This window comes from Stegodyphus dumicola, chromosome 2 (genome assembly GCF_044657685.1).
Source record: "Stegodyphus dumicola isolate Sdum_Otavi_A_Nest chromosome 2, ASM4465768v1".
NCBI classification, from domain to species: domain Eukaryota; kingdom Metazoa; phylum Arthropoda; class Arachnida; order Araneae; family Eresidae; genus Stegodyphus; species Stegodyphus dumicola.
Window position 1 is genome coordinate 75269162 of NC_140769.1, and position 13904 is coordinate 75283065.

A 13904-nucleotide genomic window follows, 5' to 3' on the forward strand; every position below is an offset into this window, starting at 1 on the left:
GGTTCTCTGTTCCCTGCACAATTTGACGAACTGTTGGCAATGTTGTTTGTGCAGGCTTTTTCCCATGCCAAACTAGAAATGTAGGCAACATATATCAATATTAGAAATCTGTGAAATCCAATGACTTGAAGGTTTGAATTTAACAGCTCAGTAAGTAAACAGTTTTTTGTGATAATGAGCTTTAAATATTCCAACTGTATCTTAATCAAGAGGCTGAACCAACGCAATTACGTCTTAAGTGGAAACACGGCAAGACTCACCATCGCTTAACTGTTCGGATGATGACCGGGCTAGACAGTTTGTCTAGTAGATATAACGCCTTACTGTCTTTTTTATGTGTCGTAAATGCTTTCTAACTGATGGGGAAAATTCCTTTCCGAATTACATGGTGAATATATTACAAACCACTTATTCGAATTACTTTCATAAGTCACATACTGGAATGTCTTATAAACATACTGAAAATATTATACAGTACGATTTTACCAATACACAAGAGCTTATTGTTTTCAGTTTTGTCTTTGTGTAATTCTATATTTATAAGTTTTCCTGCCTTTTTTTATTTTTCTCTCTGTCTTGTTTCTTCTGCTAAAGTGTTACTTGAGAGGGATCTACGACAAAGCGCCGTCTCTTCACAATTATGGATTTGCTCTTTGCAACTATCTTTTTGTATACAGAATAAATGTCTGGAGGAATCACTTGTAGATTTACATTATTATATGCTGCTTTTACTAAAAAAAATGCTTTGATGTTTTTATGATGTTTTTCAATTCCGAATTTTACATAAACTAAGGGCATAAAGATATCTAAAGACAAACATTTCCATAACAGAACTGGACATATCCTGTCCTCTTTAACTAACTAGTGTGTTACCGCACTAGTGATTAAAAGTTGCTCGAGCAGTTATTGAAAAGGCTTTTTAAGTAGCTGGCATTAAAGCATTCATTACCAATAATAGTAATCATAATCATCATAATAATAATGAATTTACAAAAATATTATATTATTCCTAAATTCGGTAGCTTTAAACCATAAATCAAAACCGGGACGTTTGGCCAAACACTTGGAAACAAATCACTTTGTATATCATTATTAATATGCTGATTGAATTTGGAAGCATAGGTTGAAAAGTTTAAACCCATTGTTGATTTTATTTTACAGAAATAGCATACACTAAAATTGAAGTTTGTAATTTTGAGGTTTTGAATGACGAACGATATCACGAAAAAGGAAGTGAAAAAAGCTTCTCGCAGAGAGAATCGAAAAGACATTCTATAACTGGTCTTGGAATTCGTTAATACTCGGAATCTTTGAAAGCACTTATTTTCAAGCACTATATTACAGCTTCTTTTAAACACTCATTAAATCACTTGGTAGATTATTAGAAACACTCAGACTGAATTTTGAACCATTGGTATGTTGTATATTTCGACACTTATCAAATCGTAGATGATGATATGGCAAATTCATTTTTCGTTTTACATACTGGACATTGAATTTGTTTTTTACATGAATATTTGAACACTAGTGATGTTTTATTATTGACTCGGATGAAAATAATATTGGTAAGCATTGCACAAGTTCGATTATTTTTGTCAATATATAAGATGAAAATGTAAAAATCAAAATTTGTAATAGACCCTTAATTCTCGTTTTTAATTTTTTAATTTTCCGTTTGTATCCAAAAAATAGTAACTGCTTATAATGAACTGCGTCATTTCATATTTATTCAAGTAATATGATTCTTGTATAGAACTAGCCATGCAAGCATTTACATACGCTACATTATCAGTCTTCTCTAGACACAAATCGCTACCTATTTAACTAAGGCGCTTAGTAAACACAAATGCATTGGGAAAGAAAGTGATTTTAATAAACGGCGGGTACTGTATATATATATTTATTTGTATTATAAAGTTTTAACGTTATACTTAAACCAAATACTTATTTGAATTTTCTAGGAACGGTAAGCATGATACTCTCACGACGTGAAAGAGATTCCTCTGCCATTGGGTTCAAGAACTGGACATTTTTATCAGTGCATTTTTGGGGTGAAAATCCTGCTGGACAATGGAAAGTCTTGGTTCGTGATCTGGTAAGTATTTTCGGTTTCAGAAGCTAAATAACTATAAGAGTCTTTTTAAACTGTTTGGCTCCTTTACATGTTAATAAAAGACAGGGTTACATTACGGTATGCTACCCTGCACTTATCAACCACGCTATCAACCTGCTTCCAGGGTGTTGTCATTCGATGCAACATGTGATCTTTAATTTGAATGTTAAATTTTAACTATACAGTTTTATAAACTGAGCAGCTGAAAAGTAAAATCCAAGTTCTTCATAACTTCATTTTTCTAACTGAAAATAGATTTAATATTAAAGCATGCAAGTCATAATTTTTAAGAATAAATGCAGCACTATCGTTCTTAATAAAATTAATTTTTACTAACAAATATAGCGTACGATAGGGAATTATTTGGATTTTTTCAACGTAATAATTTCCAAATAGTACATTGTAATAAAAGACCATCCACAGTAATCAAGATTTCTGTTTGTTTAGTAGCTGATAGAATATAACCATTATAGAAAAGTGTTTTAACCGGGTTTCGAGTCTTCCTATACGAAATGGTTTTGTGGGATTTCTATTTTTAACCAAAAAAGCTGTTAGTCTCCAAACACTATATTGCGTTGTTAGTCTTCTCATTCTAGTCTGTTTCCATTCAGCAAAAAGTGAAAGATCTTTCAGGTTACTCTATCTGTTATTTATTAACAAACTAAACTGTTTAAAAGAAATCGATTCAGTTAATTATTTTTTAATTAACTGAATATTTTAATAATCTATAATTATTAACTGAAATTAAAATTTTTATTTACTTTTATTTTTAAATTATTTATTTTTATTTGCTTTTATTTTTTATTATCTGATTATTATTTTTTTTACTTTTGAATCTGATTGCTTTAAATAAAAATACATTTAAGTCATGATTTATCTAATTTGAAGCATTAAATACTTTTATAGAATAACATTATACACGTTTTCATTTTTCAAATATGTACAACATATTTAAGTTCCCATGCTAGTTCTAAAGGCATATTCCTCCAGTTTCCTATAAAATGTTTCGCTATTCCACTTAAATAATCTCCACGGATAATCTCTACTGATAAATCATACTAAACTTTTATGCACCCTTTTCGGACGGCCCTAAAAATCTGTACCCTTCCAGAATTTTCCCCCCAGCTTTCTGTCCCTTTCTTCCACTTTCAAATGCATAATTTTTGGTTAATTGCTTTTATATTAAACCAACTATCATATATGCGCTTCACAAAGAATTAAATATGAATACAAATTTGTGGCAAGGTGGATTATTAAATGAGCTAACCATAATTTTGTTTTGTACAAAAATAAGCATCTCTTAACTATGCGTTAGTTATAAAGATCAATATGCATTTAAGTGATGTAAGAGAAAACTAAGTCTCTATAAAGGTCATGGTAGGAAGCCCAAGCTTTAAATAGTGAGTTTATTTTTCTAACTGTTAGCCAACTCTTGTCACTAGTGTCTAGACAGGTATCTCACAAAACTAATTATTTAATTCAAAAAATAAACTCATAGAATTTAAAGACACAATTAAAAATTATTAGATTACATTTGGGTCATACCTTCATAATGTAGATTAAAAGGCTATAACTTGCATAACAGAAAATTTAACTATTTACAATACATTTTAAACGTCATACTACTGAGAAATAATTATTTTTGGAAGCTCTTTACTTACAGCAGCCTCAGTTCGACGCGAAGTAGTTCATTTTAACTCCCTTTATCATTTACTCCAAGAGTAAATACTTCAAGGTAATTAATTTAATTAGGCAACTATAATTAACGAAACTAAAAGACAGAAACAGCAGCTTAGTAGTTGTATATTTTTCTTATTGAATTTTTAATGAAGCTGTTAATTTATATACTTATGAAAAGAATAACTTTTGAAAGCAACAAATGGATAGAAAACTGCAACCTAATAGGTGTTCTAGTGTTAAAGGCTAATTGCAATTCATAGCAATAAGATAATAACTTTTAGTGTTTTTTTTCCTATGTCTTCACAAAAAGTAAGTTTTAGGAAGAGTTTTTTCCCTATGTTTCACGTTTTTGTTTTGAAAAATAATAATAATAATAATATGAGATTATAAGGTTTATCTTCTATCTTCTTTGAAAATATCTTTAGTCTTACTGATTGTATAAAAAATATATTTAATTTTATTACTGCATTTCTTAACAACTGCATAATCGCGAAATGGACGCCAGATTTGGGGACTTTTGGCGATTTTTTGCCAAATTTGGTGATTTAATAAGTCGCCAAAACTTTTATCAGCTCTGCGATATCTCGCCAAATTACCGATTTACTCAATGTCCATTTACTCAATGTTTAATGGGCATTGAGTAAATCGGTATTCTTACTCTTCCGGCATAGCTTCTCTCTTTGGGTTTTTTCCCCTTCATTACTTACATTACGCAGAAAAATACAGCAATTCCACAGATATTTCCACCAAAATCATCTATCTATGTACAAAATTCGTATCAATATTATGTTTTATAAAATATTACATTACATAATGCTTGATTCTGAATAAAGGTTTTTCGATATTGGACGAAATGAAACATTAATGCAATGGACTCTATGGATTTTCTGAAACAGCATAATAGCTCTTATGAAATTATCTAGTTTGATTTTTCAGCAGCAAAACTAGATTTTAAATAGATTACTAAATAGCTTCCCTAATTCCCTTTTAAATTATGAAAGAACAAACAGAAAATACAATTAGACAATGATCGCATAGTTAACCGATGACCGAGATGATAAAGTCCCTGAGCAGCTTGATTCGAATTCTTTCATTCCTGCAAATGGGCTGATTGCTTGAATACTTTTATTTTTTTCCATCTGTATCGTGGCTAAGAGCTAGTTTTTCTTAGAGAGTCGTCCAAAAAGCATCTCTTCCCTTAGGCTGATAGTCATCGTATGCTTTATATATTCAGAAAAATAAGCAAACAATAATAATGTGATATATAAAATTTATTAATTATAAATTAATTTTATCTATCACATTATTATTGTTTATCTGTGTCATTGTAAGTTAACTTTGCATATCACATTATAAGAAGAGATCAACATCAACTAAATAAGAATGACTTGAGATAAATATCTACTAAAGATAATATTCTAGTAAAATGCTGTCTAACAAATTTTAAACCGAAATGCTACTGTGGGCTTTTTAGTGGTAATAATATTTGAAATTTAAGTTGTAAATTAGATTATTAATACAACTAAAATGTTTTTTTATTAAAATCAGCTCTAAAATCTATGTGCATTAAAAAGAGTGTGTGTGTGTGTGATTATGGCAAAGCCTCGAGGGCTATCTGCCTAAGAGGAGGGATGGCCTTCGTGGAGGACTTTCTAAGGAAAACTGGCTCGTATACACGTTACACATGGGGAAAATCACGAAAACGCCCATGCAGCCAGCCCGTTCGCGGGACTCGAACCTCGGACCGAACTACCAGTATTTAGCGACTTTAACGTTCGGCCGCTGGTGGGCCTCCATTAAAAAGAAAATGATCATTAAAGGAATATCAGAATTACTCAAATTTAACTCTGATTGATAGAAAAATGAACATTTCTGGGGGCTCTGATTTGTAAAAAAAAAATATTTAGCTTCAGTAGGTTTTAGTGAACATTCTTTTTTAATGTATTTTTGTTTCTGCTTCAAAAACAAAACTTCTTTGACGGAAAACAGTATTAACGACAGTTCTTTGAGTTTCCTAGATATAGATATATTCGAGATTAACATAATTAAATCAACTCACTAGATTAATGAAAGTAAATTTTATAAAATTATTACATTTCTTTTAATCTGTGATCGTATAAAAGACTAATAACATTAAAAATTGCGTACTTTTTAAATAAAATATGAAAAAATGACAATGAATGAGAATATAAACATAGCTCTTAGAATATAATAAAAATATAGCAGCGTAAAACTGATGTAGTATTATTAGGTGCTAAACACATTTCGACTACGAAATGCTCTGGTCTCATTCTGCAGCAAAAAAGTAAATGTACCGAAATTGAAAATAGAACGGTTAAAAGGATTGCACAGCTTTATTTTCTAGTCTTTAATAATAGTTATATCAAGTAATTAAATTTATATAACCTCTATTATAAATGTTCTTTTAATTAATTTTACATAATTTAGATAGCTCATTTTAACTACTTATATTTTATCGTAATGCTGTTATTTCATTCATAAAATATCATGGATAAACGCATTAGTAGTGTTACGAATTTTGTACTCGGATAGGTAATTTTAGTAGAATTATAAGTAAAATTATTGTATTTCTTTTGCAACATGGAAAATCTAAAGAGAAGCTGTACCAGAAAAATAAGAATACAGGAGCAAGTGCATTTAACATTGAGTAAATGGTATGTCGGTAATTTATATTTAAATTAAATAAATGTAATTGACCGCTATGTTAGCTGTAACCGTAATTACATCCTCTTTGGCAACGGTTTTGAGTACTTAGTTTTCCCCCAAATTTGGCGGCATTTTGGTATGGTCCCTTTGTTTGGTCCCACTGTCTTTCGTTATTATATATATTTAGACTTTTTCTAATTCTCTATGACAATGTAAAAACTTTACTGACTATTTATAATTAATTCTAGGCAATATTTGTAAAAATTTTAATTTTCATCCTGATTTCATTGGTTTATTTTTATTTTTATATATTTCAAAATTTTCTTTTGATGTCTACATTCTTACATTTTTAACTGCATTCATCTGTATATTTTTTCAACTGTACACATCTCAAAATTGTATTACCGTTATAATTGTATCTATGTTTTATATGTTTCTGAGTACACATTCTCTAATGAAAGCTTTATATGTACTGCATATAGAACATTCACGTAAAATCTTATGTGAAAAATTCTCAATAAAGGCCCACTGACTACCAAGCCACCTCCTTGGCTTGGTGTAGCAGATAGTATATCGTATCCATCGATGGAGCATCTATTGCCGAAAGTTTAATGATGATGTGTCTGCTCCACCGAAGCCTCTTCTGTCGTCTGTATAACCATAATAAGTAATGTAATTGATCACTGTATTATTTTTAACCATAACTCGACCCTCATATTGCTTTCTAGTGATTTCCCAAAGCAGAAAATAGTAGAAATACCTCGGCGGCAGACTAGGAACTACATAAGGCCGAAGAGTATCTGTGCTCACTTAGTTATTTGCTTAGTTATTATTGTTGCGAGTTGTTAGTTTTGCGTGAACTGAGATATATCGGAGTTAGCTTTCTCTTCAGATGTGCTTTGCATTGCGTTGTATTTAACATTCTTAGTAGTTTGAATCGTAACTACTGATTGTATTCTGTGATACTGTGAACAACTTTACGAGTATTTCTGTGGAAAATTCCAGAATTTTGAAGTGTTTCTGTTAATAAAATGAATTTTATTCGCCTATCATCTGACCTGTGTGCATTCAGTCTCTTACGAACTCGTACGCACGCAACAATATTTAAGTTACACTAAGACATATGGTACCATTTTGCCAAGCATAAAACATTAAGGTTATTTATAGTTGGAAAAGCTGAAAGAAGGCAGCATGTGATTGAAAAACAACCATAACACCCATAATGAGTATGAATGTTAAAAATTCTAATTTAGCCCTATTCGCCTGTAAACTGAATTAATGAAAATAGATGAAGATCTTTGACTAAAATTGAGTGCCAGACTGAAAACACAAATTTAGTATAATTCTTAGGTAATAATATATTTCGAAAAAAATGGCAATAGAACTATTTTTCTAATCATTGAAAACATCTGAATAATTAATATAAAATTTTTAACTAAGTTTATTTCGAAATTAGTAACATCATTTGTTATTAAAATTCCTCCCCATTTCCATCAAGATTTTCCCATTCGTTACTGAAAAAAGGGTACTTGAATTATTTCAAATGTTTTTATTGGCAAAATTCAAATCATGTTACCTTAATGTCAGATTAAGTAAAGAAAAAAGTAAAATACCATTCGAGGACACCTGAAAATATAATTTCACGTATCATGGGTTTCTAAATCAAGAGAATATGCAAAATAGAATTTCAATTATCAGGATTCCAACCGGCTAAATTCCTTTCTGTTTTTTATGAAACTACTTAAAGTTAAGCTTGCTGTTAATTTAATTACATTAATCTTCCTTTGACTTAAATGAATGCAAAAAATAAAAAAGTATTGCATGCCTTTTAAGAACATATTAATTTAATTTAGTTGATATATACTCTCTTTTATTCAAAAAGCATGTCGTAATCTAGTACTACCATGTCATCATATTTTGTTTTTTAAACGTTCAGATTATGAATATTATATAATACAAAATTGATTATCTGTTATATATAGACTTATTTTTCTTTCCTCTGCACATCATTGTTTAGACACAACATTCATTCCTTTTCTAAAAACAGATAAAACTTTATGCTCGCTCTAAATCTACTCTCTTTCATGAGAGGAAAATGTTATTATATGCTTAAAGCCGCCATAAATAAACATTAATTGCATTATTTTGTTTCATTTAAAGTAGGAATGAGTTGTGTGCTTCGGCCGTTGAAGATAATTAATAATTCAATTTTTTCTTAGAAATAAGTACGTTTTTTATTCCATTTCAATGGAATAAAAATATTTTTTTTATTTGCATGTCTTTTGTTAAAGCAAGATGAAGTAAACGAAAAATGTAATATAGAAAGATATTTCCTCTCATAATATGGCTCGACAAATAACTTGAAAATATTTACTTTAGGAGCATAACATAAAAGAATTACAAACAACGCGAGATTACAGATGGAGGTGGATTATAAATCTTACGCCATAGCGACTCCAGAGTCACTGTATATAATTGCCTTTTTATATATCGCCGACGGCGGCAAAGTCTAAGTTGGAATTTTAAGAGGAAGAGCAACTCTAACCATTCTCTCCCTCTTACCAGTACAGCCACAAAATGAGAAAAGTTATATATAGTTTTTTTTGGGGGGGAGGAGAATAGTGTTTGTTACAAAAGAAAAATTCCCTTGCACGCTTCAAAGTAGACAACATGTATTTAGCCTATAAAAATGGCAACTTTTTAATCCCAGTTAATCGGGATAAATGGTGTTTTCTTGTGTTATGCTGGAAATTTTCTTCACATTTTGTGCATGCTTTCCGTAAATTTACGTACATAAAATAAGATTTTTCTGAGAACAAAAAAATGTAGGATATATTTTAAACCTATATAAACTGCATCGGATCCCTTATGACCAACATCTTCAAATTCAAAAAGATAATTTTTTATAATAAATCATGTAGAGTCTTGTCTTCTGAAGTCGCCAACACTACTTTCAATGTATTGGATAAATATAAATTCTAAGCTCTGTATTTTTGGGCCCGTTTTTGGAATAATTTAGGCTTTTATTTTATGTTTTAAGCTCTACTAACTTTCGTATTTTCTCTTCAGCATGTAAATAGTACAATGAATAGTCACATCCATTATTTCTTTACTCCAGTTTATATCACTTCAAATAAATAGAATTTTAGAACATATATTGTCTTCCTCCGATAAATTTGATGCTGAAAAATAGGGCATTCTGATATCTTCGAAATGCTTTGGTCTTATTTTCTACGTTTTATTTTTCATTCTTTATGAACTCTTGTTGCATTTCCGCTTAGATGTATGTTTTTAAAAATTTCTTTTTGACAGGAATTGCTATCTTTTACTGACAGTCCATTCTGTATTGATTATTATTTCGTTGCTATCTATACGCGTTAGGATGTCATTTTTTCTTCAGATTTGTTTCTTGAGATACATCTTTATTTATTTAAATAAATCTTTATATTTTCTGTAAAATTGTAATTTAAAATACGAATGAAACAGTTTATGGGTGTAATTTAAGAAATCATATAATTAAAATGAAAAGAAACTAACTAAAAATAAGAATGCAAAACTTAGTTATTGTTCGAGAACAAAAGTACTCATGAAATACAAACACTAGGATTTAATGGACTGTAACTTTATTCCGTTTAACTTCTGTTTGGATGGACACTCTTGCCATCGCATAGGTGCACCTCCCATCAAGCAATCAAGCACAATAATGGCCGCTGGCTAACCACGTTGCTGTTTTCTCTCATCGTGGTTGCCAGATCACTTCTGCCTTAACATACCACCCGGGTTGGGCATTTGTTACATAGTTAACAATGACCAAAATTAAACAGTTTTAAATCGCCATATAGTCCAAATCATATACCACAAAATTTAAATTGATACACATGAACAAAAGCAATAAACATAATTAACCACAGAACATGAAATGCACAACATCTAAATTAAAATACAATGCATATATATAACAATTTTTTTGAACTCAGGAAATATACATGAAATTATCTAACAACTACTGGTAGTACAGCTAATTTAGTTATTGGTCTTTTTAAAAAACCTGACTTGGTTCTTACAATACAAACTCTAACCTTTTTATTCTTACCATAAATTACTTCTTCTATTTACTTAGTAACCAAGTCGAAGTGGGCATGTTGTCTTCCTTTACTAAAACTTATAGTGCCCTTTCTAACGTTATCTTTAGAGAAATACCACTTAAATCGTTGCTGTAAATGACTGATGTGATCATTTTGCCATCTTTTCCACAAATATTGCGTTACTTTAGTAGTGCGCTGCCAGCGCTTTAAAGAACTATCAGAAAAATCAGTTAAATCAGGCTCTGTTATTGATGTTAAAGGTCGCCCGACTAGAAAGTGTGCGGGTGTAAGAGCTTCTAAATCATTGGTGTCATTTGACAAAAGGGATATTGGACGTGAATTTAAAATTCCTTCAATCTGGTTCAAAATTGTAAGAAACTCCTCAAATGTAAAAATCAATCTCCCAACTGCACGCTTAAAGATAAAACTTAAACGACTTAACACCTGCCTCCCAGATAACCTCCAAAGTGAGGAGCCCTGGGAGGAATAAACTTCCAATGAATTCTTTCAGATGTCAGATATTTGGTTAAGAATTCATCAGGGTATTTCAAGAAATTATAGAGTCGCTTCAATTCATTGCTAGCCCCAACAAAATTTCGAGCGTTATCGCTAAATAACCCATTCTTTACCCCTTCTAGAAATAAATCACTTCAAAGCAGCAATAAATGATTCTGTAGACAAATTTGAAACGATCTCGAGGTGGACTGCACAAGTCAAGAGGCAAACAAAAATTGCAATATAAATCTTGTGCACTACGCTCCTCTTCTGAATTGTATACTTTATACCAAAAGGACCACAAAAGTCAACACCAGTATGGTTAAAGGGAAAAGATGGATTTAGTCTCTTTCCCATCTTTTGATCCAGCAATACTAGTTTCACCTTGGCACACGTAACACATTCTCTTACTATCTTTCTAGCAAGATTACGTCCACTTATCGGCCAAAATTTTTGTCTAACACTATGCAAGAGCGCTTGTGCTCCAGTATGAAAGTTTCGAATATGGTAGTGTAACATAATTAAATGAGTCAGTTTATGATTTTTTGGCAGAACAGCAGGGTGCTTGGTGTTAAAGGGCAAGTTAGCTTCCTGCAGTCTACCACCTACTCTAATACCTTGAGATTCATCTAAAAAGGGACATAAAAATTTTAACTGACTATTTTTACATACTTCCTTTTTCTTACTTAAGTTCTTGAATTCTTCAGGAAAACTTTGATGTTGGACTAAGGAAAGTAATTTATTTTCGCTTAACGAAACCTCATCTACTGTCAGATGACCTACTTGTTTTTCCTTGGATCTACAATTTCTTATAAATCTTAAAACATAAGCAAAAACATTAATTAATTTAGCATAACAATTAGTAAAACTAAAAACATAATCCAAAAGATAATTTTTAACAGTTACTGTCAAATTTACATTAGAAATAAGTTTCAGTTCGCGCATATAGTTCTCATTTGAATTTTCAAAGTTGTTATTAACACTATTATAATTAATGACCTGTTGATGCAGAAAATCTGGTCTTTGAAACCACAAAGAGTTGTCAGCAATAATTTCCGGGCTCAGACCGCGAGAAATTAGGTCAGCGGGATTGTCTGCGGTTCTGACATGTTGCCAGCAGAAATCCTTAGTTAGCTCTTGGATACGAGCTACTCTATTTGACACAAACACTTTTAGAAGATGAGGAGATGTAGCAATCCAGGCTAACACAATTGTTGAAGCTGTGTACAGAATAACTTTGTCAACATATAAACTCAAAGATGTTATTACCTCACACACAAGTTTGGAAAGGAGCTCTGCTGCACACGACTCCAGACGAGGAATGGTTATTACTTTGATAGGCGATACTCGAGATTTGCTGCAAAGTAAAGTCACTTTGACTTCGCCAGTTTCAGAGACACAGCGCAAGTAAATTACTGCACCATATCCAAACTTTGAAGCATCAGCAAAACAGTGGAGCTCAGTTTCTTTAATTGATTCTATTAGAGTGTAACGGGGGACTTTGATTTGTTTCAACTCTAGTAGGGCCTTTTGAAATGTCTCCCAATCTTCTCGCTCTTTGAAAGGAAGTGGATCATCCCACTCTAGATGTAAAAGCCACAGCCTTTGCAGGAATATCTTAGCACGCATGATTACAGGCCCTAGGAAACCTAAAGGATCAAACAGTTTAGCAATATCTGCCAAAACCGTGCGTTTTGTACAGATTTTTGACGAACTAGACGCAGTAAAACTAAAAGAGTTTTCTTCTGGATTCCATCTTAAACCCAGAGTCTTTACGGTGCTTTGTGAAGATTCTCCAAAACGATACTCTTGTTTTTCGAATGGAACTTGTTCTCAAAGAATTTTTTCGTTTGAGCACCACTTCATCTTCTGCGCCAGACAAAATGTCATCAACATAAAAATCGGTGAGTGTCGTTTTAGAAGCCAATGGATACTTATCCTTTTCATCTAAGGCTAACTGATTCAACACTCTTGTTGCTAAAAAAGGCGCTGATTTTGTTCCATATGTTACCGTAAGTAATTGATAAAGTTTAGATGCATCATTCAACGTATGTTTCCACAGGATGCATTGAAGTTTGCGTTGCTCAGGTTCTATACGAATCTGCCGATACATTTTGCATATATCAGCAGTGAAAGTCACGTTGTGTTTTCTAAATCGTAGCAAGATAGAAAACAGGTCATCTTGAACTACACCTCCATTCATCAAACAGTCGTTTAATGAAAAACCAGACGATGAAGGAGTCGATGCGTAGAATACTACTCGTAACTTAGTTGTACTGCTCTCTGCCTTATAAACACCATGATGATGCATTATGTATTTAGGAGTTTCCGTCACACTCTGCATTTTTTGCATATGCCCTAACGCTTCATATTCACTCATGAACTCACAATACATCCTAGACATGTCAGGGGTTTTGTCTAGTCTCTTTCACAAATCATTCATCCGTTGGGTGGCTAATTGCGAAGAATCACTCAAATGAACATCTTGCCTTAATGGTAGAGTCACTACATATCTACCCTCAATATCCCTCTGATGGGTTTTCATAAAATGCTCCTGACATTCTACTTTTTCTTTATTTTTTATTTTGAGAGATTCTGTAACAGCCTCAATTTCCCAGAAGGACTTGATTAGTGAATTTAAGTCTTCTTCGACTTTTATAAATCCGCACTGAATCGTATTGCCTGAATTTGAACCAACATTTACCACACCGGTATCAATTTATCCAAATACGGAATTTTGAACAGTTAAATTAGAATTTCGTGGATGAATTTGATCAGCCTTCAGTAGTTCATAAAAGCATTCTGCACCTAACAAGGCATCTATTTTCTGGGGCTTGTTAAAATGAGGATCCGCTAGTTTGATC

At 31.7% G+C, this 13904-nt stretch overlaps 1 protein-coding gene across 2 annotated transcripts in view; it reads left to right on the forward strand.

Annotated features, from left to right (window-relative positions):
- LOC118185696 (neuroendocrine convertase 1-like) overlaps positions 1–13904 on the forward strand; it is a 172772-nt gene that overhangs the window by 133532 nt on the left and 25336 nt on the right. The window contains exons 13-14 of one of the 2 annotated variants that reach the window (XM_035355596.2): positions 1962–2095; positions 7189–7512. In XM_035355596.2, coding sequence (XP_035211487.1) covers positions 1962–2095; positions 7189–7191 — 137 coding nt within the window. In that variant the 3' untranslated portion in view covers positions 7192–7512. Of the gene's footprint in view, positions 1–1961; positions 2096–7188; positions 7513–13904 lie in introns of those variants that run through there. The other variant, XM_035355583.2, reaches the window with a different exon arrangement.